The sequence below is a fragment of the Panthera leo genome, chromosome F2 (genome assembly GCF_018350215.1).
Source record: "Panthera leo isolate Ple1 chromosome F2, P.leo_Ple1_pat1.1, whole genome shotgun sequence".
NCBI classification, from domain to species: domain Eukaryota; kingdom Metazoa; phylum Chordata; class Mammalia; order Carnivora; family Felidae; genus Panthera; species Panthera leo.
Window position 1 is genome coordinate 32,986,666 of NC_056695.1, and position 27,827 is coordinate 33,014,492.

The 27,827-nt window shown below is 37.2% G+C and overlaps 1 protein-coding gene across 5 annotated transcripts in view; it reads left to right on the forward strand.

Moving 5' to 3' along the window:
• Nucleotides 1-27,827, forward strand: part of RALYL (RALY RNA binding protein like) — a 704,928-nt gene that overhangs the window by 654,434 nt on the left and 22,667 nt on the right. For 3 of the 5 annotated variants that reach the window (XM_042923552.1, XM_042923556.1, XM_042923554.1), the window contains one exon: nucleotides 13,528-13,778. The exons of 1 other annotated variant lie outside the window; for it this stretch is intronic. In XM_042923552.1, coding sequence (XP_042779486.1) covers nucleotides 13,528-13,772 — 245 coding nt within the window. In that variant the 3' untranslated portion in view covers nucleotides 13,773-13,778. Of the gene's footprint in view, nucleotides 1-13,527; nucleotides 13,779-27,827 lie in introns of those variants that run through there. One more of the 5 variants, XM_042923553.1, reaches the window with a different exon arrangement.

The following is a 27,827-nucleotide window of genomic DNA, read 5'->3' on the forward strand; positions in this document are numbered from 1 at the left end:
ATTTAAATATAAATCACCTCAAAGAGAAAAATGTGATCCTTATTCTATCATATTATACCTTCCAGTTTCCTGCAATGAATAATACCTTTCACTTATCTTCTTGGGAGATCATCTATAAATGTAACGCCAAAATTCAAAGCTTGCATTTTCTTTTCATGAGAGGCTGTCACCTTATTTTTGTACGTGTTTAAACTTTCCCAGTCATGAGACATTTATTTTTAAAATGATAGGCTTAGTCTTTTGATATTTATGTCTTTCTTACTTTAACATGTTAGGAAGAAAATGGAATTATTTAATTTGTAATTTCATTCACTTAGCAATTGTCTCCTGAACAGCATTTGTATTTAATGGAGATAAGGTGATTACTTTCTATATTTTCTTTATGAAAAGAAAAGTCTTTCCTTGTAAGGAAAGACTCAAGATTAGATTATAGAAAGTGGCAAGAAATATGATAAAATTCTTAAAAAATACTCCATATCTCCTTACTAAATTTAAGGGAGCACTCATTTTAATGCTTACTCTGTTGCAAACTAATTATCTGCTGGCTAACTAACATTTACTCTTCATTATTACTCTTTCATACATCTCCCATTCCCAGTCTTAGTTATTTGATAATGAAAGTATCCAGCACAGGGGCACCTGGATTGCTCAGTCAGTTAAGCATTCCATTTGGGCTCAGGGCATGATCTCGCAGTTCATGGTTCGAGCCCTGCATTGGGCTCTGTGCTGACCGCTCAGAGCCTGGAGCCTGCTTCAGATTCTGTCTCCCTCACTCTCTACCCCTACCCCGCTCGTGCTTTGTCTCTCTCTCAAAGATAAAAAATAAATACTACCCAAAACTTTTGAAAAAAAAAACAAAAACAAAGTTTCCAGCATAAAATACTGACAGGAAATGGAAGATCATGAACCAAAGATGGGGAAAACCACACAACATGGAGATTGTACAGTATTCGAGTCATAGTATCATTTTTTTTCTTCTTTGTTTGTAGTGAATTTCTAAGCTATGAGGAATAATTGTAATGAAGTATCATTACTTGATTTTGTATTCTATATACTGACTAATAGATATTCGTATGGCATCCTGTCTCTTTCTTTGAGATTGTAAGCTTCCTGAGCACATGGTCATGTCTTCTCTTCCTTTTCTAACTCTTTCCAACATGTACTATGTACCAGGCACAACCTCGCAAGTCATTTAACTTCTCTAGGTCTCAACCCCTCAAATGTAAACTAGAGGAATGATTATGACCTCAAACATAAATCCCAACTTTTAAGCTACAAATAGTATGAATCCATAATGCATATGTTATTATTTTCTATTGAATAATTCAATTAACATAACTTTGGAATGTAGTGACTATGTAGATCATTGAAAACAACAAATAACACATATCAATTTAACTTACAACTGTGCCTCATTCCTAGATGATTCTTTTAAAAGAGCCACATATAAATGGCCACATATGAATGGCACGATTTATATGTGGTTTGCACAGTGATGTTAAATGACCAAAAGGGATAAAAGAAGCAAGAAGGAAAACTAGAGACTGGATATCTATAATGGGCACAATTAATCCACAGGTACCTATATGTAAAAAAAAAAAAAATCAAACTTCAGGTATAAAGTCTCTGATGTGAAAAGGCAAATAGACTTTATTTAATTCAGCTTTATTCTCAGTGGTATGCCTGATACATGGCCAGCCAGTGTGCTGGGACAATTCCAATGATAATAGCCAGAGTTTGACCTAAGCATTGGAGAGGCCACAAACCAGGTCCCACAGGAAAATTCATCCTGCCCAGATGTTTGGCAAAAGGAAAAGAATTTTTAAAAATAAATTAATATCCAAGGGGCTCCTGGGTGGCTCAGTCTGTTAAGCATCCCACTCTTGATCTCCACTCAGGTCATGATCTCACAGTTAGTGAGTTCAGGCCCCACATCGGCTCCACGCGAGTAATGCAGAGCCCGATTGGGATTCTCTCTCTACTCTCTCTCTCTGCCCCTCCTCCCTCCCTCCCTTCCTCTCTCTCTCCAAATAAATAAATAAACATTTAAACGTAAATTAATTATTAATTAATTAATATCCAAGAATTCTAATATTACAAGTAAATACAAAAATATATAACTGCTTTTGAAAAGTTAGTATCTTCCAATACTGCTATCTGTTTACACATGGCATACTCTTCTCAGTATGCTAGTATTTTTATTTAGCCAGTTCACACATTAATGTCATTTACTTGGACCCTAGTGATATTAGCGTCTCAGACTCCTACGGTCAGTTCTTCTTCTACTGCACCAAACCAAAAGGTCTTTTGCTCTCATTTGGTCTGGTTATCTGTTTTACGCCCCCTGAAACCAAGTTTAGTGTCCAACCACTGTGAGTGTAACAGCCAATTAAATATTTTAAAAGAGCTATAATTTTCTCACTCCCAACCTTTGAACGGAGAGTCAGCATAATTGGCCCATAGATGTGCCACTTAGGTGCATTCAAACTTTTGTCATGGCATCTTTGAGCCCTTCTTTTCCCTAGACAGATGTCAGTAATTTTTTCATCTGCTACCCATGTAATTTGGTTTTGCATCTTGCACCATTGTCGTCTCTCTTGTCTGGTCATTGTATGGTTTGTCAACCCCAGATTGAGGTACTCAGAATGGAAAACGTTGCTCCAGTTATGATGTGACTGCTGCCACCTGTAACGTGACTGCTATTTCTGTTCTGAATACCTTACTGCTAGCATTTACACACTGGATTAAACCGGTGATGTCTCTGGTCACAGATATTGAATTAAATACATGAATGGAGCTCTGTTCTCTCCTAAAACTGCATTGAAATGGTAGGATTTTTAAAAAATCTCTAGAAGAGTTAGAGATTTTAAAAATCTCTAAAAATTTTTTAAAAAATTTTAAAACCTCTAGGCATAAAGAGAATGGGAACAAAATTTTAGAAACTGGACAACAGACGGAGAAGGTACCTGAGTTAGTATACATACCCTAGAAATCTAAGTCTAATTTTAACCACAGAAATCCCAAAAGGCTGAAAATCAAAGACATCATGTTCCTCTGGAAAAGGAGGTATACACATGGCTGCAAGTCTGTTAAGGAATCAGATTCCTGTATTCCTAACTGTCTCTTACCTACTAGAAATCTGGAGAAGTTACCTATAGAATAGCTAAAAAGCAGATCCCAAAGCTGGTAAACAACAAATTTGAGTGCAGTTGAAGACAAGGAGAGAAGTGAAAGTTTACACAACTACTGTAGAAATTCCAAGCATTCTACCCCCTCAGCTGCCAGACTATTGGCAAGACACCAGAAGTTTTAATTAGGGAGATGAGCATCCTAAAAAGAAAGATTTTTTTTTTCAATATATGAAATTTATTGCCAAATTGGTTTCCATACAACACCCAGTGCTCATCCCAAAAGGCGCTGTCCTCAATACCCATCACCCACCCTCCCCTCCCTCCCACCCCCCATCAACCCTCAGTTTGTTCTCAGTTTTTAAGAGTCTCTTATGCTTTGGCTCCCTCCCTCTCTAACCTTTTTTTTTTCCTTCCCCTCCCCCATGGGTTTCTGTTAAGTTTCTCAGGATCCACATAAGAGTGAAAACATATGGTATTTGTCTTTCTCTGTATGGCTTATATCACTTAGCATAACACTCTCCAGTTCCATCCACGTTGCTACAAAGGGCCATATTTCATTCTTTCTCATTGCCATGTAGTACTCCATTGTACCCCAATGTTTATAGCAGCACTCTCAACAATAGCCAAATTATGGAAAGAGCCTAAATGTCCATCAACTGATGAATGGAAAAAGAAAGATTTAAAGATGCTGGCATAGGCATCACCCAAGAAAATGGTCAACCACATCATCCTGCAAAAACAATATCCCTTTGCTTACAAAGCTGCCCCTTGATATTTTAATACCTCACTGTTCAATGAATGGACAAGCATCACCCAATAATTGCAAACACTTACCATGAAAAGGAGATATCAAAAAAGGGAGAAAAAAAGAAAACTTGGATGAAACATTGTGCAGAAGAAAGAATAAAACTTTAAAAGAAAAAGTAAAAAAAAAACTGATTAATATAGAAAGAATGAGAAAATATTGCATTCATGAAATAAGAACATGACACTAAAAATGAGTATTCAGAAGACAGATAAAAGAGCTTTTAGAAATTAACATGTGATAGCACAAATAATTCAGTATTGGAAGACAAAACTGAAGAAGAAAATAGATATGGAAAATAGGAGGGGAAGGATATGAAAATTACTGGATGAATATCTGAATAATAGGGTTACAGAAAGAAAGAGGGGAGATCATCAAAAAAAATTTTAGAAAAAAACCTGAAGGGAACATGTGGGTGGGTCAGTCGGTTAAGCATCTGACTAGCTCAGGTCATGATCTCATGGTTTGTGGGTTCGAGCCCCGCGTCGGGCTCTGTGCTGACAGCTCAGAGCCTGGAGCCTGCTTCAGATTCTGTGTCTCCCTCTCTCTGCCCCTCTCCCCCACTTGTGCTCTGTCTCTCAAAAATAAATAAATGTAAAAAAATTTTTTTAAGAAAAAACCTGAAGAACATTAATCAGGTTGAAAGAATCCACTGAATGCCTGAAACAATGCATGAAAAAAGATGCACATCAAAGCATCTCATTGTGATATTTCAGAACATGAGGGCAAAGAGAAGGTCCTACCATCTTCCAGAGAGACAGGAAAGGAGAGAAAACAGTTTTCATATAAAGAAACAGGAATCAGAATACCAATAGGCTTCTCAACAGCCACACTGAAAACCAGGAGGCAATGAAAACATACCCTAAAAATTCTGAGGAAAGATCATTTACAAGCTACAATTCTGTACCTAATGCCCAAACTATTAAATGTGAGGGTAGATTAAAGACATTTGCAGATATATAAATATCAAAAAATGTATCTCCAGTTCACTCTTTCCCTGAAAAGGACTGGAGGAAGTAGTTCACAAAAAACAGGTCAACCAAGAAAGGAGAAACGTGGCTTTCCCAAAGCAGGGAAATACTGAGGCAAGAGCAAGGGGAATCACACGATGGTGGTAAAGGAGAGTCTAGCATATGAGCTGTGCAACAGACCCAGAAAGAAATCGAAATCCGAACAACTCAAAAGCTCCGGGAGAGACTTTTTCAAGATGAAATTGATAGAATGGCTAACGGGTAGGTAAGTGAATTGGTTTGAAACAAGATTTACAGGTCTAGTTAAAGTTGCCACAAGTATGTATCTGTACACAGGGAACTGAATTAAACAAAACGAAATAAGATGACAAGTTCAAGGCACTTTTTAACACCAAAGAAAATAATACTGTTCAGGAAAGAAAAATTATGTGTTATATACTAACAACTTAGCTGCACAAAGCATTTTCATACTTAAAATTAAGTAAACACAGAACATTGATCTAATCTAATTTACAGTGTAACTCCCTAGAGTGATGGGACGTAAGTGGGGATTGTATGACAGAGAATTGAGTCCTCAGCTTCCTAAGTATGATACCAATAGGTAAAGCCTAAGACTGATCAAGAGACAGCAACAGAAACACCTATTTAGAAATATGAGGGCATGTATTTAAAAGAATGAGCTGAGTTGAAAGCCTTTAAAAGAGCTGAAAATGGTGAGCAGGTAGGAACAGAAGACTGCTATTTTTCATAACAAGTCTTGTGGAAATATTTAACTACAAAAATTAAGTGTTTTAAAGAAGCTAAATTTAAAGTTGTGAAAAGAAAATGACTTGTCTTTAGCAGTTGGAGCAAAACTTTTCCCTTTGCTTACTGGAGAATTTCCAATGGCTATCCCTCAGGGAACTGTAAAAGAAAATTGCACTGGACACTTATTAAACATGGCATAGGAAGACTTTATTCTAGACTATTGCAATAGGGGTCAAGACTAGTGCAGTAGGGGGTGGAAATTGAACACTACTAAAACAAAAGGCAGGATAATTTTTAAACGCTGGAGTAAGCTAATGGAAAAGTATTAGAGGACATTAGTAAAGAGGTTGGTTGGTATGACTGGGCCATCTGTGTTTGCTAATTGACTGTTATGGAAGATAAGCTTCTACTCTCCCACAGAGACTATCTTTCTTGATGATTACATTTCAAGGGGATGACTTCTAGGTTTTAAGAAAGGCAGGCCTAGGTTGCAAATGATTTACATCTCAAAGGGGCATAAAAAAAACTTTACAATTCCAAGTTTTCTAAAGTAAATGCTCTAAGAAAAAAGAGGTCTGGAGCCTATAGTCAGGAGGGAGCTGAGGGGTACATTAAGGTCCTTGGTAATAATTCAATCACCATCTTTCAAAATAGAAATCTTTTTCCCCACTTTCTTATCTAAATATACTGTGTCCAGTCTCTGTCACATCACCACTCTATAAGTCCTGTGAATCAAATTGCCAAATTAACATTTTCTGTTCCTTCTACAACCAGTGTTGCAAAATGTTACCTTAGCATATTTTTACCTCTTCTCTCTGTTTTGCCAGTGCTATTGCCTGTACCCAAGCCCTCATCTCTCACTTGCTCTAATGAACTCATCTTATTTTTTACCAGCTTTATTGCATAGGCATAAAACTCACCCATTCCAAGAGTGTAATTCGATGACTTCTTAGTATGTTACTGAGCAGTACAACCATCACCACAAAGCAGCTAGAACATTTTCATCCTCCAAAGCCTCACCTGGTAGCCAGTCACCCCACTTCTAGTTTGCTTCCTCCTTAATTCATCCTCCTTGTGGCAAATAGATTTACACTAGCAAGACATCTATAAGGCCCCATACTTAAGAATCAAACAGAACTAGATCGAATCCCAAAACTTACTAGTTGTGTGGTACTTGGTATTTATAAATTTTGAAATTTATAAAATAGGAGTTGGGGTGCCTTTGTGGCTCATTCAGTTAAGCATCTGACTTCACTCAGGTCATCATCTCACGGTTTGTGAGTTCAAGCCCCACATCGGGCTCTGAGCTGAGAGCTCAGAGTCTGGAGCCTGCTTCAGATTCTGTGTCTCCCTCTCTCTCTGACCCTCCCCCGCTCGCACTCTGTCTGTCTCTCTCAAAAATAAATAAACATTAAAAAAAATTTTTTAAGTAAATAAATAAATAAAATGGGGGAAATTGGGGTGCCTGGGTGGCTCAGTTGGTTAAGCGTCTGACTTCAGCTCAGGTCGTGATCTTGCAGTTTGTGAGTTTGAGTTCCATGTCCAGCTATGTGCTGACAGTTCAGAGCCTGGAGCCTGCTTCAGATTCTGTGTCTCCGTCTCTCTCTGACCCTCACCTGCTCACACACACACTCTCTCTCTCTCAAAAATAAATAAACATTTTTTAAAAAGTAAAATGGGGGAAATTAATATCTATTCCTTAAAATTGTGAGGTTTAAATAAACACAATGGATCTGTAATTTTAAAAATTATTTATATTGGGGGTGCCTCGGTCGCTCAGTTGGTTAAGCATCTGACTTCAGCTCAGGTCACGATCTCACAGTTTGTGAGTTCAAGCCCTGCATCAGGCTCTGTGCTGACAGCTCAGAGCCTGGAGCCTGTTTCAGATTCTGTGTCTCCCTCTCTCTGTCTGCCCCTCCCCGGATTGCACTCTGTCTCTGTCTCTTTCAAACCTAAACATAATTTTTTTTTATTATTTATATTGAGTCTGTGGTGACCTTAACAATCCAGGGTACTCAATGAGAACAACTTTGAGATCATTTTCTCCAGGAATGTACTTCTGTAACTGACATTTTAGTGTGAAAGCAATTATCCTATGAAACTTTCTTTATGCTCATTTATGTCATTATTAGTAATACCATGCATAATATGTTGTATCTTTTTAAAAAGCATTTATTGAAATCTTTGAGTTAAATTCATATTATATACAGGTGTTGTAATATAGAATTTTTTTAAATACAGCTTATACTGGTATGCGAAAACAATAGTTATAGAATACTAGCTTGACTCTAATGAATAATGTGACTGTTTTATATCAACATTCTTTCCAACCATCTGCTAAGTACAATTTAGCTAGTAATTAGCTATCAATTAAGCCAGCCTATCAAAAAACTTAACTGCCAACTCAACCAATTTTCAGAGTTATATTAATGATAATAGCTATGCAGCAAACTGAATTTAATGAAAATACTTTGAATATATATCCCAACAATTCTAACTTGTTTTCTATGTCATATATCGCTTATGAAATAGAAATGAGACATACAAAAAGTGTTTTGAATATGAAGATTGAAATTTAATATAAATTCCTTTCTTTCGTGGCTTTTTAAAGCCTGAGGCATATTCCCATAAACAGAAGTACTTAACTAGCACTTGTGCTTCTTTTCCTTTGATAACCATTATTTAGTTGGAGCATGTGCCCCTAACCAAACAGACTTCTTCAGTCTTTAATTTGAAATTAGCTGGTTACTGAGGAGATTCAAAGCTCTATCAAATTAGGCCTTTTTCTAGAGATATATTAGGAAATAGCCCAGGCTATGGAAACAGAAAACCTTAAGTGGGAACTCGAACACTTGCACTTATTAACTGTGTGACCACAGGCACCTTTTTCTTCTCCACCTGGAAAACGATAAAGAGGCCTACCTTGCAGGATGTCTCAAGGCCTGTGGTTAATGCATGCTGCATGGTCAGTACTTTGTAAGCACTCACTAACTTGGAGCCATAACCTTTTTTTCCTCCTGAAATCCTTATTTATGTAATATTAGAGATATCTTTTAGGCATATAGCTGCTAGATTTTTGGTTCTTAATACATTCTTTCAAAAAATATCTAAAATTCACTCTGCCCACCAAAGAAATCCTATGGCCAACCTGTCATTCAGACTTAAAGAATTCAGCAGGGACTCCAAAAGATGCCAGTGTTCCAAAGCAGCCATCCTCCCATAAGTCCTTGCACACTTCACATTTTATTTTTTCTCCTGAAGACTTATCGTGTAAAAATGAACAATCTTCTAAGAAACTCTTAGACCCCGCATTTTATTTGACTTAATGGTATGGGACTCTCATGTAAAATGTGACAAGGATGTTTCTTTTAACCTCTGTGGATTCATATTTTTGCAACCATGGTGCCAAATTCAACAATCACTCTGACTCTATGAAAAGAATTTGACACCCACACATTTATTTTCATTTTTTTGGTCCCATCACAATTCATGAATATATTCAGCAGATATTTCATTTGCATGTAAGGCTCTGAGTGAACCATCAGGGCTACAAAGATGAATAAAAATGTTTCTTCCCCAAAGAACTTTAGTGGTAGAGACATAAATGGGCGTGCACACACATACATAGTACATATACGCTCAGCACTCACAATAAAAAGGAAAAAGTGATCAACAGAAAAAATAATTATGTAGGTGAAGAAAATGTTATAAAGGCAGGAATAAACTAAAAAATACTCCTCGTTTCTAGGAGAAATAAAGTTAGATAATTATTCATAAAAAATAGAACAAGCTGCTTTGTTTCCACTTCAGCAAAATAATTACTGGATCAAAACTGCTTGTTAAACTGTGAACCAACAGTTTAATAAACAAGATGTGCTTTCATGTGCGATTTTATTCCTGGAACCTATCATTGTTTACCGATTATAACATTTCTTACTGAGGTAATGACAAAAATCTATGATGACTACATATTACTGAAGCACAGGTTGATTGTATTTCTGTTAAACTGCTATGAATTGACTGCCATTGTAATTAAAGTTTTTTCTCTCAAACCAGATAATGTCTTCCATGCATTTAGCCTTCAAGTTAATTAATGGATGAATGAGGATGAGTCCTAGGGTTTTTTTGGTGTTGTTTTTTTTTTTTTTTTTTTTTGCATTGAACACTATTGCCTTTGAAATTGGCTGTCAGAGGAGTTGCATGTATGTTGTATAACATACACGAAAAAGCAGAGACTAACTTAAAACATTATGTCTGTCTAAACAGAAACGAAGGGACCATGTCAAAGCCCAAATTGCCTTGTAATGTAGATGCTTAATGGTCAATAGTAATGAATGATTTTGACATAAACTGTTTGCCTAGAGCAATAATATAGGTTCAACTCAATAACCATTTTTGAGCCTGTTACGATAACATGTTTGTGTCGCCTTTACATTTTAAAACACTCATTTGAGTATACAACAACTCTCTGAAAGATGTTATTTTCATGCTCATCTTTTAGAGAAGAAAGCTATAGTTAATAGGATTAGTAATTAACAGAATTATGGATCTTAAATTCTATATCGTTTCTAATAGCTTATATTATCTCTTCTATTCAGTAAGGGGTACAGAGCAAATCAAACTATTTCTTGATAACTGACTTGTATTGCACTTCTCACTTTACAAAAGATTAACATCTATATTATCCCCTTTGAGTGTGACAATGACCTTTTGAGGCAATAGCTCTAGTATTAAAGAAACTTAAACACCACAGAGAGAAGGATAAGACAAGAGTAGACTAACTGTAAGACAACGTTTGATTTGGGGTTTGATTGATCAGGGAAGAAGGGATGTCATTCAGTTTAGGAAGATCAGGAGAGTCAGCATGGATTTCAAACATAACTGCAACAAATTGCTACACAAAGCCAAATGAGGGCTAGGCATCTTTAAGTTCTGATCCCACATGGGTTTTCTGAAAATCTTCTGTGGTTCTTTGGCCAAAAATTTTCCAGAGGGGGAAAATAAGAATATTACTTTCAACATTAAAAACGAGGGTTTCCAGAGAACAAATACTTCTGAAAATCATTAGAGAAGAAATGTATATGTCAAGCCAAATGAATTTCCAAAATAATATTAATCCTAAGCAAAAGTACAGTTGTGTATTATGACAAAAGAATAAACATAATGACCTAAAATCCAGAAAGTCTGGCTTTAGGAAAAGTTATACAATACATTTTTCACTGTATAGGATAATAATTGTCCAATCCCAAATGCCCATTCCTCTCTCATTCCTGAAATATCAGCACCAGGTCATGACAGCAGTGGTATTTTGAACGAGTGGTAACCTAGAGTGGCAAAAAGGGAGGGGTCAAATGATAAACACAAAAATCACTCGAAGGAGAAAGGCTGAAGGATGGAAACCAGAGTTGCCAGATGCATTGTGCTGTCCAAAGGGTCAGCCATAGTAGAGGCTATCAGGTAGAGCATGGGATGTGATCAACAGCAGAGATTCAAAACTTCAGTGCTCAAACTAGTCTGCCCATCACAGTTTTTTCTCCATTGGTGCTGGTCATGAATGTGTAGATAGGTTAAAGGTCAAGAACTACAGAGGTCAGTGATAGGTGGAAAGAAGGTGAGATGAATAAAAACTAGCAGTTTTCAGTGACAGTTAAGTTCAGCATGTGGTCTGTGTCTGTGTCTCTTGCCTGATTTGCCTTCCTTTTAATCCAGAGACTTGGGTAATCTCCCAATTAAACTTTTTGGTTAAGTTTTACAATAATCACTTTAGAGTCTTCATAAGACTTTCTATGCTAAAAGTGATGTAGATAAGACATCAGAGAAGAAGGAATTTAAGCTACTTGCTTTCATCAGTACACTCACATATATGAAGATAAAAAGTGTAGCTTTAAAAGCAGAATTTACGTCATCACTACAGTAGTTATGCTGATCTGTGGAAAAAAGCAAAACTGACAAGTTGATAGAAAAACATCATGAAATGTATAGTCTGTGTCTATATATGGGAAGTAAATGAAGAAAAAGACCTTAGGTTTTGTCATTTTAAGATGCCTATAGTAATTATTTTTAGCCTTTTTGGACCTACCAGCTCTTCTCCTCCTCTGAAATGGAGCCTCAGCCCCACAAGTTTTTCAGTTATTCCTGATCTTACCAGCCCTCTTGTTCCATGCCTACTGGTGTTGTTATCCTGACACTTTCACAGTGAGGAGCACACAGTCTCCTTTTAGTATGTAACAGTACACATTTATGTAGTCCTTCATAGTATGCAAAACATTTCCAAAATAGAAGCTCTGTTAATCCTCACAGCCAACCCCAGAGGTAGGTTTTTTTTAATCAAAGCTTTTATACAGATGAGGAAAGGTTGACCTAATACATTTAAAGGACCTGACCGAGTGGCCAGGCCCAATGCACATGATTCCACTGGCAAGTAGCTAAGCTGGAACTAGAATGCTGTCCTCTGACAGCAGGACCAGAGCACAACCCTATCCTTCTGCCTTATTTTCAATACATAAACTTTATTATTTGGAGAATTAAACTGCAAAAACACATGTATTTACACAAGTAACTATTACAATTTTAAACAATTTATAGAAGAGGATACCTGCTTATTTATACATCATTTTTATCAGTTTGTTGATTACATGTTACTTGTATTTGAAAATATTTGTGCTGAGTCAAAATATATGCATATCAATGCTTACTTTCTCTTTAAATCACATTTTGAAAAAGACTAGGAATGAACACCCCTCAATTTATTTGGCTCTATAAAATATCTTTATTGCCATAAAAATATAACTATATAAGCTTAAAAGGTAGCATCTCTTAAAACTCAAATCAGATAATGGGATAATTATCTGATAAAATTACAATGATCAAAATGAGTGAAAATCACCCAGCTTTTGAGATAGCCATGTATACATGGGAATAAGTTAAGAGAAGGAGGTACAGTAACTGATCTCATGTATTCAATACCCAATGCTTTTTGATATTTTCATAGGAGATGAAAACCAACCACTAGGGGAAATATTTATTATGTTGTCAGCATAATTCCCATCAGAGTGAATTTCTGTAAATGGAGCATGCACACCCTGGTAATTGTAGGGAATTCTGTTAATGTAGAATGTAGCTTCATCTGTTGAGCACTTATTATTTGCAAATAACTCTACTAAACACTATTCCAAACCCTGGAAGTTAAGTAGTTATCCTAATTATACGGATGAAGAAACTGAGGCACAAGAAAGGTTAACCACTTTGGCTTTGCATAACAAAGTTAGTAAATCCATCACCAGAATTTTATTCGTAACCACTGCAGTTAACCATATCTGCCAGACTCTAGTCTAGTCTAGAATCTAGACTCTAAAATTTCAAATTATTGTTCACATAGAAAAGTTGTCTGAAAGACAACACATGTGCTTTTGTACTTTTTTTCCTTGGGGAATTTTTTTCTTTTTCAATTAAGTTTGAACTTGTCAATGAGTTTTCTTCATCGTCCCTCATTCAGTGAACAAGTTCTATGTTTTATGTGATTTTTACCCTCTGTTTTTGTTATATTTTTTTCCTCTAAGAGTATACCCCTATTAGAAAAGAATATATATAGCTGGAAAGATCCATCTATTTATGTAAATATTTATTTCTTTATATACTAGTATCATCTAGATTTCCTAATTTTTGATAATTCCATTTAAAAGTAAACATACTTCCATGAAAATGCACACAGATTAGGCACGTAATTTACATGACTGAATAAATTCAACCAGAACATAATATTACCTTATCCTCCTCACACAGAATTTACCCTTTCATAGACTGTTTTTTCATGGTTTATCCAAATGGCTCATGAGCAACCCAAGGTAGTAGTCATTTGCTTTCTCCCCCCCAGAAGCTCAGAAGAAGCAATTGGAAGAGAGTATAGAGCTGATCCAAGATGAATGTGTGTCAGAGAATGCAGATCACTCTACAGAGGAGCCTGCTGAAGGAGGGCCAGATGCGGATGGAGAAGAGATGACTGATGGGATAGAGGAGGACTTCGATGAAGATGGGGGTCATGAGCTGGTAGGAACTAAACATTTGGTGTTCACACACTTTGGTAACAGCACCAGCATGTCAGCCACTCACTCATTCTGAAATAAGGATAAAATATCTGGGGGTTATTTATTTCTTATATGCATATATGTAAGGCAACATCACTACAGTGCTTTGCACATAATAAGTGCTCAATACATTTCTGCCAACTTAAAATATGACCGAGTAAGTTAATGGACAGTTGAAATATTATATATGAGATTAGTTATATTTGAAGTTCCAAATGAAAGGTTCTCTCTTCTGGATGCTCCATCATAAAAAGAATCTTGCATTGTGCAATTATATGTGAACTACATGTGGATATAATATCTTGGCAACGAATGACCATCTACTGGAAGATACATGGCTCCCTCTCTCACTCAATAGTATCACTCAGTGATGATAATTATCTTTACTAGTTGTATGGCCAATGGTTGTTTCTATAGTCTGCAGACTAAGATGACCCTTGGTATATGGCCAGTTCGCCATCATCAGTGCTAGTGCTGCTTGATAACCAGTTTTTATGAGCTAAGGATTTAGCCAAGACTTGATTCTTTATGTGTTTTATTTATACTCACACCAAGGACTTGGTAAATCTATGCTGATGAAGATGTGGTCTCTCATATTTTATCATCCATGAAACTAAATATACTATTTTAAAGGGATTGACTAATAAAAATGATGAGAGGACAAGTGTGAGTGTGTGTGTGTGTGTGTGTGTGTGTGTGTGTGTGTGTTGCCAATTCTCAAATATCTCTGTGGACTGACCATATTAAACTTGACTTATCCCAGGTAATATCAGATTCCAATTTGTTAACAATACTTACTGTTACTTAACTAATTTTGACATGGTGGTTGTTGTTTCGGCATGGTAACCACTCTGTCAGTAATTTCATTTATGGAGCTCTATATTGATTTTTTAACATTCCAGTTCTGTTTAAATTGCATGGAACCTTCATTTAAACTTTTCAAATATGAGTCTTTAATAACCACCCTTATTTCTCCAAAAGCCTGCCTCAGTTTGAAGGGCTTTGGTTACTTTTTGAATGGTTTTGATTTCAGAAATCTATTGAGAGGGACTAGAATGAAGAACTTACAACTTTTTCAGCTTCTCCTCAGGCCAGACTCTAATTCAATAACTTAATTTCCTCAGCCCATTCTAATCAGACTTTTGATTTCACCATTTTATTGTGACTGCTCTTGCCAGGGTCTCTGGAGCCCTCCATGTTCCCATTTCCATTCGTTACCTCTCTGTCCTTATTCTCATTTACTTCTCAGCAGAATTTGACTGAGAATTGTTTAGGAGAATTCTAAGAAAATATCCTACCTTACCAATTGCTCATTCTCATTTTCTTATGTTAGAAATTTTCACTCCATACTTCCATGATATATATATATATATATATATATTTAATTAATAATTAATTAATTATATTTATTTATTTTATATTTTAAATTTATGTTTAATTTATATTTTATATTTTTATTTATATTTATTTTATATTTATTTATTTATATATTTTATATTTATTTAATAATATACATTTTTTGAGAGAGAGAGGGAGAGAGAAATCCCAAGCAGGCTATGCACTGTCAGTGCACGCTGATGTGTGCTCGAACTCACAAACTGTGAGATCATGACCTGAGCTGAAACCAAGAGTCAGACACTTAACCAACTGAGCCATACAAGTGGCTACTCATTTTAAATATTAGAGTAGCCCAGAACTTTGTCATAGGATACATTCTCTTTCTGCATACTTTCCCAGGATTACTTAGAGCTTCAAATGTCATCTATAGGCCAAAGATTCCTAAATCTATATTTCTATCCCTGATCTCTTCCTAGAATTCTAGACTCAAGCATTTATGTGCCTATCTCCAATAAATAATTGAAACTCAACATGAACAAAACATTTTTGTTTTTTTTTTCCCAGTCATCTTATCCCTTTCCAGTCTAACAACATCATTATCCACACAGTTGTTAAAAACAAAAAGACTAGGATTACCTTTGATTCTCTCCATCCTCTCCCATTAACTCTACCTCCAAATCATAACCCAAAGCTAGTTACATCTCCACTACAGCTAAGCAGATTTTCTTGGTTTAGCCCATGCACTCCATTCTCCACACAAGAAAGGTAAAATCTTCATAAACTATATATCAGGTAATGTTGCTCCCTTGCTTAAAATCCTACAGGGCTTTTTATGACACTTAAAATCAAAACCCCCCGGGCACCTCGGTGGCTCAGTCAGTTAAGCATCCAACTTTGGCTCAGGTCATGATGTCGCAGCTCGTGAGTTCGAGCCCCGGGTCAGACTCTGTGCTGACAGCTCAGAGGTTGGGTGGAAGATGCCAGTGGAGAGAGAGAAGTTGAATGAAGAGAAAAAGTTCCTGATGCTGAAGGGAAAGGTATGGTGTATGGGCTGGCCTTCAACACAAAGAAAATGAACACTCTTGCACTGAAACTAACTGCAGTAAGTCTGAGGATTTGATGGCAGGTGTTTAAGGGAGTTCAAGCACAAACTATATAAGCCAGAGGGTGATGATCCCTGGAGAGTGAGGAGAGACAAGCAGGACCACAGATTTGAGGAAAATGGAGATTTAAAGAAGCTAGTATGCAAAACATAGAGGATCGCTGATGTAGAAAACATATAAAGATTGACAGCTAGTACCAACAGCAAATTGAGGTTAAAGACAAAGATTTGATATAGTAGTATTTTTTGAACTTTATGGTGTATCAGGATTACCTGGGAAACTTGTTAAAATACATATTGTTGTATTTCATTTCAAGAGTTTCTGATTCAGTAGACTGAGTGAGTCTGGGCCTTGCATTTCTAACAAGTTCCCAAATCATACTGATGTTACCAGTCTGGGGACCACACTTTAAGAACCACTGTTGTAGAGACATTGGTCAGCCCAGCTGTGGGATTTCCTCCATTGACTTGTATCAGCCCTGATAGAAGCAGGGAGAAAGCCAACATATTCAAAATTGGATTTTTGTCAGATATGTGCAAAGAAAAAACAATAAATAAAGAGCACTGAGGACATTAGTAAAGACTAGATAACTAGATGAATCATGTTGGGGAACCTGAGGAAGGAAGACAGGAACACATGAAGGGGTTGAGAAGGAGAAAATAGAGGCAGAAAGGGAATAAGAGTCCTATGCCTTTAAAGAGAGGTCATGCTTGTCTCTCCTCACTCTCCAGAGATTATCATCCTTTGACTTACATTTATATAGTTTGTGCTTGAACTCTCTTAATGAAACGCATATGAGAAAAGTGATGATTGTACTTGGAGACTGAGATATTTCAGACATGTGACAAGTAAGAGATAAGAAGATCTATAGGAGACAGTGATGGAAGTGGGCTCAGAGGAAAAGTCACCATATATGAAAATTTCAAGGAACTTCGAGGTTCAGCTGCAAGATCGGTCATCTACCTGAGCATGAGATCACTTCAAATACCAGATAAAGTAAAAGAAGTTAAGAAGTAAGACAGTTACCAAACGTCAGCAGCCATGAAAGAGGCAGCATGGCCAGTTTTAGTCCCAGATCTATCACTATCCAATCCAACTGAATCACCTTAAACAAGTAACTTCTCTGAGTCTCAACTTTCTTATCAGCAAAATAGTAAGATTATATCAGATATGTCTAAAATCCATTCTGTTTGATCTTTACTCTGAGTCTATGTTCCAGGAACACCACATCTGAAGGAGCAAGGGTTGATCATGCAGCCAAGGGAATAAATCCAAACCATGGTGTATGGTTTACACTCTAAACACACAGAAAGTAACTGATTAGACCTATTTCTGCCTGGAGACGCTAGGGTTTTCTCCCTCAACCCTTGTGTTACAAGTGGGAGCTTAGGGTCCTGAAGAATTAAATCCTTCTCTAGTATCTCACTTTGGTTCCAAGACTTGGAAAACAATGAATGAGCTATCTAAATGGAGACTAGGGAGTCCCTCCTAGTGATTGCTCTAGAGAAAATTGCTCTATCTGGTGTCCACTGTTTTCTCCTTTCCAGATCAAATAATCCATGGCTCCCAAAAAAGGAAAATAAAAGCATAAATATTCTCTTTTAGAAAGGCAGATATTATTACAGATTCAGCAAGGATACAATATAATTAGGTTTTTAGCACACGCAGTAGGAGTCAGAAAGAAGAGGTAGAATCTACATGCTCAGGCAGGTGCTCAAAGAAAATCAGGAATGAACAGGAAACAAGAATTCTGTCTGAGGCAAGGGAGATCCAGCAAAATAAGCTAATAGGGCAGCTGTAGGTGGTGGTATCCCTTGTGAAGCATGTGAGAAGCTGAAGGCATGAGCTATCTATTCATCATCCGGTTCTAAATATCCAGTTAGTGAAATTGATTTCCAAGAAGCAATCCAGTCAGCTGATATTTGGTGCCTATTGTGTGTGAACGAGGTGCTACAAAAAATGCAAAGGTAACTAAAACTATTGCTTTATGTATGAAATGAAATGTTCACATAAATGGCTCCTTTTTTTTCAAGTAGCTTAGTGCCTTATAGAATCTAATTTCCTCATGTAAAAAATAATAGACTTGTACTTGATAATTGATGAGAGGTCAGCCAAAGCTAAAAATTTGTGATTCTATAATCATCTATGCCTATATATTTCATTAATTTTTAGAAATTAATATTTGAATTTATTTAAAATTGAACTCTATTAATGCATTGTACATACATTACCACACTATCGTATTCCTCTTTCTGAATAAATCCATTTGCAAATATTTATTGACTGAACACTAATGAATGGCACAGAGTTTTTTGCTATGGGAATAAAGAAGGACCATCATAATTTTTCCCTCCAGAAGTCTAAAAATTGACTGAGGATAAGGGCTACAGATGTGGTTTTTTTAAAGCAGTATATTATGGTAAGAAACCACATGAGAAATATAGTTTATTAATGGGGAATCACATAGAGCTGGAGTGGTCAGAAAGACTTCTGGCAGGAGTAAGATTGGAACTTTATGTCAAAGGGTACCAAATTACAGCAACAGTATGTGTTGTAGAAAAAAAATATGTGTAGAAAAAAACAGTATATGTGTAGAAAAAATATTCAAATCAGCCTTCATTGTTCCTAGACCATTTTATAGAATAAATATTTAATATCCAATATACATTAGATACTTCATATGATAAGTAGGTAGGTGGGTGGGTGGACAGATGGATGGATAGATAATGAACGTATTTTTTTATAAAACTACCGGAAACTTCCCAAATAAGATGTTTATCTTCCAAGCTTTTTTATTTTTTTTTAAATTTGCCAAAGTTGTAATCACCTTTTTAATAAAATAACATGATCCAAAATAAAAGTAGTCTGTGTCATAATGGAAATACTATAGAAAAGTAAGTGCTCAGTACCTTGCTAATGAACTCTACCCAAGCTTCTATGTATATACACTCCAGGACGATACACAGCTGTCAGATATGACAAGGGACCTTAGAGAGGTTCTTCGTTGTATTCCAAATCAAAGTTCTTGGTCGACTTGTATCCAAATACCTAAGGTGCTTTCTGAAAATGCTGATGTGGATTATCTGGGAAAGAGCCCAGAAATCTGTACTTCTATCAGGTTGAGGTCTGAAAGTACAAAGCTAAACCATCAATTCACGAAGGAAACTATAGACAAACCAAACATTTAAATGGATTTTAGAGAATTTGAGCTCTTTTGAAACCTACTTGTAATTACTTTTGCTTCTGCTGACTACATACAATCAAATCAGGTAAATTTAGTAAGAATCCACAGTAGAATTACCTAGCTAGATTGTGTAATGCTTAGGTATGCACGCTGAGTACTACGTTGTAATACATCTTTCGGCATTTACCAAAACACTCAAATTAAATTTAAATTAAGCAGCAAGTCACATAGGCTTTAAGGAATTGAATTTCTATGCACATTGGAGAAGGTTTGGACCACAAATTGAACCCTAGAGTTGGAGAGACCTCTAAGCAAGCATTCTGATACACCCCTGAAAAACTGAAATGCATAAAGCACTCTGATCAATATTTTCAGTCTTTATGAACAGACTGAAAATGTCTCCTTTTTGAAACTTTTAATTTTTTTCCTAATGAAATCCTTTGCCCGGGTGCTCCCTTTTATCAGCCATGCATCTCTCTCTTTTCATTTTCATCATTTGGGCTGAATGCTAGCTAGGGAACCAGCAAGAACTTGGGAGACACACTCCCAAAGGTAGTGTCAACTGAATTAGTTAGAGGTATTTATCACAAGGAAGCAAGAAAGTGGTTACTTAACCTGTTTGATTTGGACCTGTATTTCAGTGCAGCATTGAGACCTTCGTCTTGAATTCTGTCAGTCCATAATTTGGACAGAGTTAGGGATCAGATGAACAATCATGGTGCATGCGTCCCGCAAGTGACCTGGCCTGGGTGACTTACTGCTGAGGTATGAATGACCAGGGCCACTACAGCTAATTGGCCAGCTCTTCTCAACAGAAATGGGAGATGGCTAAGTGCTTGATAGGAGGCAAAAGTGACAGGTGGACATCTATATCCTGGCTCTCCAGCCTGGAATCCTGCCTCGTCAGGAGCTTTGGTCTCTGTAATAAGTGTTCCTTGTAGTGATTTTCAGACTTTCTCTTCTTGGCATCTTTCTTTATTTCAGTCATTTTTATTTTAGCTAAAGAACTCTGCCTAGCTCCTTTGGATAAACTTTTTACCTCTCCCCAGAGGAGGCTTGATGGCTTAGTTGTTTTTAAACACACAAATTCTTGGGGCACCTGGGCGGCTCAGTCGGTTAAGAGTCCAACTTCAGCTCAGATCATGATCTCACGGTTTGTGGGTTTGAGCCCCGTGTTGGGCTCTGTGCTGATAGCTTAGAGCTGGGAGCCTGGAGCCTGTTTCAGATCCTGTGTCTCTCTTTCTCTGCCCCTTCCCCGCTGGTGTTCTGTCTCTCTGTCTCTCAAAAAATAAATAAATGTTAAAACATTTTTTAAAACACAAACTCTTGGGTGCCTGACCGACTCAGTCAGTAGAGCATGCAACTCTTGTTGTCAGGGTCATAAGTTGGAGCCCCACATTGGGCATAGAGATTACTTTAAAAAAAGAAAAAAACAACATGCAAACTCTGCCTGAAGTTTGACAGAAACAGTTCATGACTTTGCACAAGCTGTTTACCTGTATCCTCACTGGCCTCAACCTTTTTTCATCTATAAAAGGGGATTGGTAATAATATATGCCAGACCAAGGATTGTTGTGAGCAATAAATGGGGTAATGTCTAAAAAGCACATGCCTGGCACAAAACAGACATTCAGTTAAAAATTTGCCAAGTGTTTGTGGGGTTTTTTTTGTACTGTATCCTTTCACATCTCCCTTTGTGTTTTCTTATCCCCTTGAACTTCATTTATTTAATCTTGCTAACCCCGTTTCTTCCATGCGTATCCAGGTATGCTGTAAATTAGGTCACAGTAGGACTAATAATAAAAGTCCTTCAGCCTCATATGAACCCCTGAACAGTTGTAGTACCTTGCCAGCCCCACCCCCAAGTCTCTCCCAGTTGGAGGTGGAAGAGATCCTAGAAATGCCTCATTTATGCTCAGACACATGATATGTGCTCCTGCTGCCTGTCTACCACCTGCTCTCCCCTGCAGTGCACAGTCTTGCCACAGCCTTTGCTGTCCCCTCTTGTGAGAGAACATTGTTCTCTGCCCAGAGCGCTGCCTCTTCTGCACCCAAAGATGCAACACCCACAAGGTGCTCCTGGAGTAGCATCCCTTCAGGTCTCAGGATGAAACACCAGGTTCCAAGTTAAAGCTGAGAGAATGATGCCCTTCTCCCCAGCTCCGAGTTGGAAGTTGTCACACAGAGCACAGCGTAACACAGGTTGAAGCCTGAACCCACCGTCAAGAAAAGCAGCCACTTGAGCTGCTGCTGCCTGAATATCTGCTATACATCCCTGCTTCTGTGCGTGATTCTCCAAACAGCAGTCCGTATGCTCCTGTTAAAACTTAAGCCAGGTCAGGGAGCCTGGGTGGCTCATTCGGTTAACCTTTGACTTCGGCTCAGGTCATGATCTTGCTGCACTTGAGTTCAAGCTCCATGTCTGGCTCACTGCTGTCATCAGCACAAAGCCCACTTCAGACCCTCTGTCCCCCTCTCTGTGCCTCTCCTGGGCTTGCACTCTCTCTCAAAACAAAATAAAACACTAAAAAAAAAAAACTTAAGTCAGATCATGTCATTTTGTTTTAAACACCCCAAGAGTTGCCTACCTCACTCAAAGTAGAAACATGTGTCCTCACAGTGATCTCCACAGCCCTGCATTCCATAACCTTTGATCTGGCTCTGACTTCTCTCCCACTCATTCCATGGCAGCCACACTGGCCTCCAGGCCCACATCATTCAGCTCCTGTCTCAGAGCCTTGACACTTGTTACTCCCCTGAATGGAAGAACAGAAAGGTGGAGTCCAGATTGTAAAGGGCCTTGATGTTTGAAGTTTGGTCTATAAATTTCATGTAAGTAAATTGGGAATGGACTTTATATAAGAGAATTAGGACACAATGCAACATAGTGGTCTGATGCAAATTTTTCTGGCATGAGATAAAGCAGGGTTTTCAGATTTAGCAAATAAAAATACAGGACACCCACTTAAATTTGAATTTCAAATAAACAATGAATAATTTTCTAATGTAATCATGCCCCAAATATTACACAAGGCATACTTATAACAAAAAAAAAAAAAAACCAGTTTGTTATTTGTCTGAAATTCAAATTCACCTGGGCTTCCTGTAATTTATCTGGTAACCCTCCCCAAAAATGGGTTTGAATACTGACCTTGAACAAACTCTTTAACTTCTCTCAGCCTCTGTTTTGTCATCTGTGAAATTGGAATAATAATACCTACCTTATAGGGATCTTGTAATGATTAAATGAGATAACTCATGAACATCATGAGTTAAAGTTCTTTGGCACACGGTGAGCTAGTAAATTGCAGCTATTGTTATCATTGCCATCATCATTACCATCTCATTTTGCAAGTGAAGCTTTCAATAAAACATTACAAAATTTCTAACAACAAGCCTCATATGGAACTTTGTGTTTTTAAAGTCTCTGGAGATTGAATTTATTAAAAAAACGCTTCTTATTTGATAAGAAAGCCTTCAGGAAACAAATATGCTGAGAAAAATCATACTCTGCTTTCATCTTGTTAAATTTTTCTTTGATTTTATACTTGCTGGATTATTCAATTCAAAGTCATTCCTTTCAAGTCCCCTTCTTATGCTTTTTCGTTTCTTTTCTTTTTTTAAGATAATGCTAACTGTAACCTATGATGATATGTGGCTTTCATTTGAGTTGTTGCTGTACATTTGCTCTCAGGCTTCTGTGATCTGGCTGCCAATTTAATTACAGATGGTCAATTGTAGTTTTAAAGAATCTTAAGCATGTGAGAAGCCTTATATGTCACATTTTCTACTACTTATCCAGCTACTCACAACAACCAAAAAAATTCTTTAAATAAAATAGTGGAAACTCGGTAATGTGCCAGATATTGTTTGTGGCTAAAGATTCAAAGAACAAGGTGAAGTGGTTTCTGATCTTATAACACTCTCAATGGGTACACGAGGGAAGTACTGCAGTCAGAACAAATAGATGTTAACCAAACAGTGTGATAAGTACTATTATCACGTGAGTCATCACAGTAGAGTGTAGCAGACAAATGATGGAGCAAATGAATCTGAGCAGACTTCAGAAAGGTTGTGACATTAATGCTGGTTCTTAAAGAATGAAAAAGTGTGTGCAAGGAACACAAAGAGATAGGACATCAACAGAGAGAACAGAATATACCAAAGAAAGGCTTGCAAGAATCTGGTGTCTATTGAGAAGTCGGGTTGGTTCGTTTGGCTAAAGCAGCAGTTCTCACATGGTCGTTCCAGGACCAGCAATATCACATCATGTGGAAACTTGTTAGAAATCCCAGTTCTCAGAAAAGCAAATTCTCAGACTCTAACCCAGACTCACTGAATTAGAAACTCTGGAAGTGGATCTCAGCCATCTGTGTTTTTAACAAGCCCTCCAGGTGATTCTGATACCTAAGAAAGTTGAGAACCACTGGACCACAGCGATAAGGTTTTCAAACCTGGGTGCACATAGAATCATCAAGCATGCTTTTTTATAAATACCAGTGACAGGGGCCTCAAGCTATACAACTAAATCAGAGTCAGGATGGAGCCAAAGCAAAAGTCCAAAGATGTTTTAATGTGTAGCCAGAATGGAGAAGCCTTGAGATAGAGCACATGGTATATGAAGAAGGAAGGGTAAACAGATACTTCACCAAAGAAGTAAGCACATGAAAACGCACTTAAAATCATTAGTCTTCAGGAAAATACAAATTAAAGCTACTAAAAGGTAATATTGCACATCTTCCAGAACAGCTAAATGGACTGATGTAGTGAAATATTGGCAAAGATATGGAACATTCCAACTCTCTAGGAAGACACAATGTAATAACCATTTAGAAATGTCTGGCAATTTCTTATAAAACTCAATATAATGAGGCAGCAGTTCAACTCCTAAGCATTCAAGAGAAATGAAAATATATGTCTAGAAAGTACTTGTGTGAGAATATTTTAGCAGTTTTACTCATAATATCCAAAAACTAGAAACAATCCATCAATCAGAAAGTGGATATATAAAGTGTGGTTATATATTCATACAGTGAACACTACTCAGCAACAAAATGGAACAAACTACTGAAATTACGCCAAGTGAAAGATGTTTTGCACAAAAAAGTACAATATTGTAAATTGCATTTAAATGAACATAGGTTGCCTGCAGGGTGAGGGTTAGGGGCAGGAATTAACTTTCCTGGAATGTCATTCTATTCCTCATACTGGTGAACATCCACTTTTATTTTATTACTCAGCTCTAATATGACGCCCTCTAGAAACCTTACTGATATTCCCAGTTAGAGTTAAGTATGTCCTCCACAGCTCACACAGACTTCTATTAGAACACTCAGTTCATTGCTATTACTTTTTAAAAAGTCTCTTTCTCCAACTAAACTTAAAGCCTCTTGCAGACCAGATGGTCTCTTTTGGTTTTGTATCCCTCTCGCATATGGTACAAGGCACAGGAGGATGGATGAGGTGGATAAGATAGAGGGACGCTGAATTATTTGATGGTCCTTGACATACTGCATCATACTGTGTGTATGTGCTATTCCTTCTAACTTGAATACTCTTCCTCACTTTGTCTGGCTGATCAACATATCTTGTGTCTTCAAGACTATTGTCACAATTCATGAATCCATCCCTGAACAAAGCCCCCAACCTTCCTGGACACATTTGAGTTTGCTTCTTTCTTTAGACCACACTCCATACATATCTCATCAACCTTAACTGGCTATATTGTAATTAGTGATTTCCATTCCTTCTGGCTTATTGATTTGTGAATTTCTCAGGGCTTATTTTATTTTGTCGTTTTCCTTAGTATGGTGCTTAGCACATGTTAATGTTAATGAATATTTGATAAACAGAGGAATATGTCCTCAGATTCACCCAAACTATGAGCCTTCTCCTATTTCAAGCACATTTTATTGTGTATTCTAATCAGATTGGGTTCTAAATATTACTTTTGTATGCATGCCCTCTGTGATTTAGAGGATTATTATACAAAGCAGAGAAGCAAACCATTTTCATTATAACTTAGTCACTAGGTCATTCAAGCAGCATTCTGTGCATCTTAAAGGCACTGAGGAGGAACAACAGAAGGAGACTTAAAACCAACACATCAAAGTCAACACAACAGTATTGACTGTTGTGTTGGTTTTCGGTGGTTCTGTATTATTACCTCCCGTGAGTGATAAAAATGCAAATTTGAAGTAACCTGAATTTAGTTAGCAAAGCTAGGACACCGAGTTATAAAACAAATCAAGAAATAAGTCTCTCTCTCACTCCCAATCTGCAATTTTTAAGCCCAGAAAGTACACAAAAAGCTGAAAGTCACAAGTTCATAAGAAAATAAACTTCAGAGAATTCAAAACTAAATTACGCCCAGATGAGTATGATAGATAGTATGATAGATTGGTTCCAAATGCAGCTAGGGCTGTATCATGGTCAATAGCAAATTCAAAAGCGAAGGCTTTAGAGCTAAGGGCTTTTGAGATGTTAGAACTATTGTGGTAGACATGTAATTTCCAAACGACCTCTAATGATGTTAAAAGGCAGTGTAATAAATCGAGAGTATAGATCCAAACAAAATAAAATATTTTCACCATCCCAGAGTATCTATACAAAAAAGGCAAACAAAAAAGGAAGTGAATAGAAAGGTTCTGAAGTCTTGGAAATGAGAGGCAGTCCAAAAATAAGCTTAAATATACAAAAACAAGGAAAAAGAGCTACTTTTCTAGAAATGTCATAATGTTCTAGAGGAAAGTAGTGCAATCTGAAGCATTAAAGCTGTCAGATTTCAAAGGCTAGTAATGAAAGTTGTGGAGAAATAAAACAATCCTGCCAACAAAAAGGCCCTTTCCTCCCAAGTATAGAACAGAAAATAGAATTTTTGAGTAAGCAGTCACAGATTTATATGCATAGAAGGTAGGACTAAAGTGATCACAATGTTAATATCAAAGAAAAATTGCACTGGATGGAGTTAAGCAGGTAAAGAAGACATTATTCAAGACCATGGCAATGGAACAGAAAGACTGAACTCAACTCTTTGGAAACAAAAGTCAGCAGAGTTTTTAAGCCTGGGTGAGTTGGTGGAAAGTACCAGAAGACATTAGTACAAAGGTTGATCAAGGTGATTAGGCCACCTATGTTAGCTAATAGTTACTTGTCTAAGTTAGGTGCCTACCCTCTCAAAGAGACTGGGAGATAGGGGGAGCTATCTTCCTCGATGAGTACATTTCAAAGGAAAGGCTTGCAGATCCTTGAGAAAGAAATACCTACATTGTAAAACTGGCAAGAAGCTGGGAGAAGATTTACATCTCAAAGGGGCAGAAAAATAATTTGCAAATGTAGGTTCTCTAAAATAAATGCTCTAAGAAAATGAAGGTCAGGAGCCTCTGGACTGGAAGAAACCCATCTAAAGTTTAGTCAAGCTGGGGAGAATGTTAAGGTCTTGGTCATTAGGATGAAATCTTATGCATTTTACGCAGCAAAGCAGAACAGTTATCTCCCCAAGAGACAAAAAGCCGAACCTCGTGACAATCTCCTGTACAGCTCCTAAGAGGTCTCAGAGCCCAATCCAGAGCTACCTTTTACATATGTCAAATTAAAAACAATTATAAATTTAGTAAGTAAATGCTTTACTTGAAAAGATCATTGCAAGGGAGGATGGGGCTAGTGGAATAAAGAGCCTTGACCATAAGCTCTGCAAGCTTCTCAAGAGTTAAACTAAAAGGGTTTTTCCTTTTCTGGAGAAGAGTAAACAAAGCTAGAGCTAACAGGATATGGGAAAATGGGGCGAAAAGTTGACAAACTGAATAATATATCAGGTAATGTTTTACCCTGGGGCCAGCCTATTTTCCCAGAAGGTCCCTGCCCAGAAGGGTTGTATACAGTCTCAGGCTGATAGTGGGCCAAAGTTCAGAGTCCTGGAAGAAGAGGAGCTTAACCAAAGTTTGATTAACAAGCATTTTATTCTCATTGATCAAACAGGGATAAAACAGTTCAGCTAATCTTTTATGAGACCAAGAATGGGAATTTGGAGGGTCTATGTCTAACTGTGTCATAGGTAAACAAGTAGGCATCAATAAGTCTTACCTAAGTCAAATGGGGAAGGATGGTTCCTTGCAGTAAACCATTTTCCACACAAAGGGTGGACTGGGGCAACAGCAAAGAGTGTTGTTCTTAACCTTCACTGTTTCTCAGGATTCCGGCTCAGGTAAAATTCAACATTATCACATACCTAGAGGTTATTTGGCCCATGATCTTGGAGCTATCACTACACTGTAAACATTAGAGAATGAGGTTAACCCCTAATGGGATTTATCTTTATGTCAAAGGTTAGAAGGAAAGATCTAGATTCCCTGGACCTCCAAAGAGACATTCTAAGAAAAAAGCCAAGGATAAGTTGGTCTTTTTGCCTTTTTAAATGGAGAAAAGCATTTCCATTTACCCTTACAAAGTGCCAGATGTAAGTTTA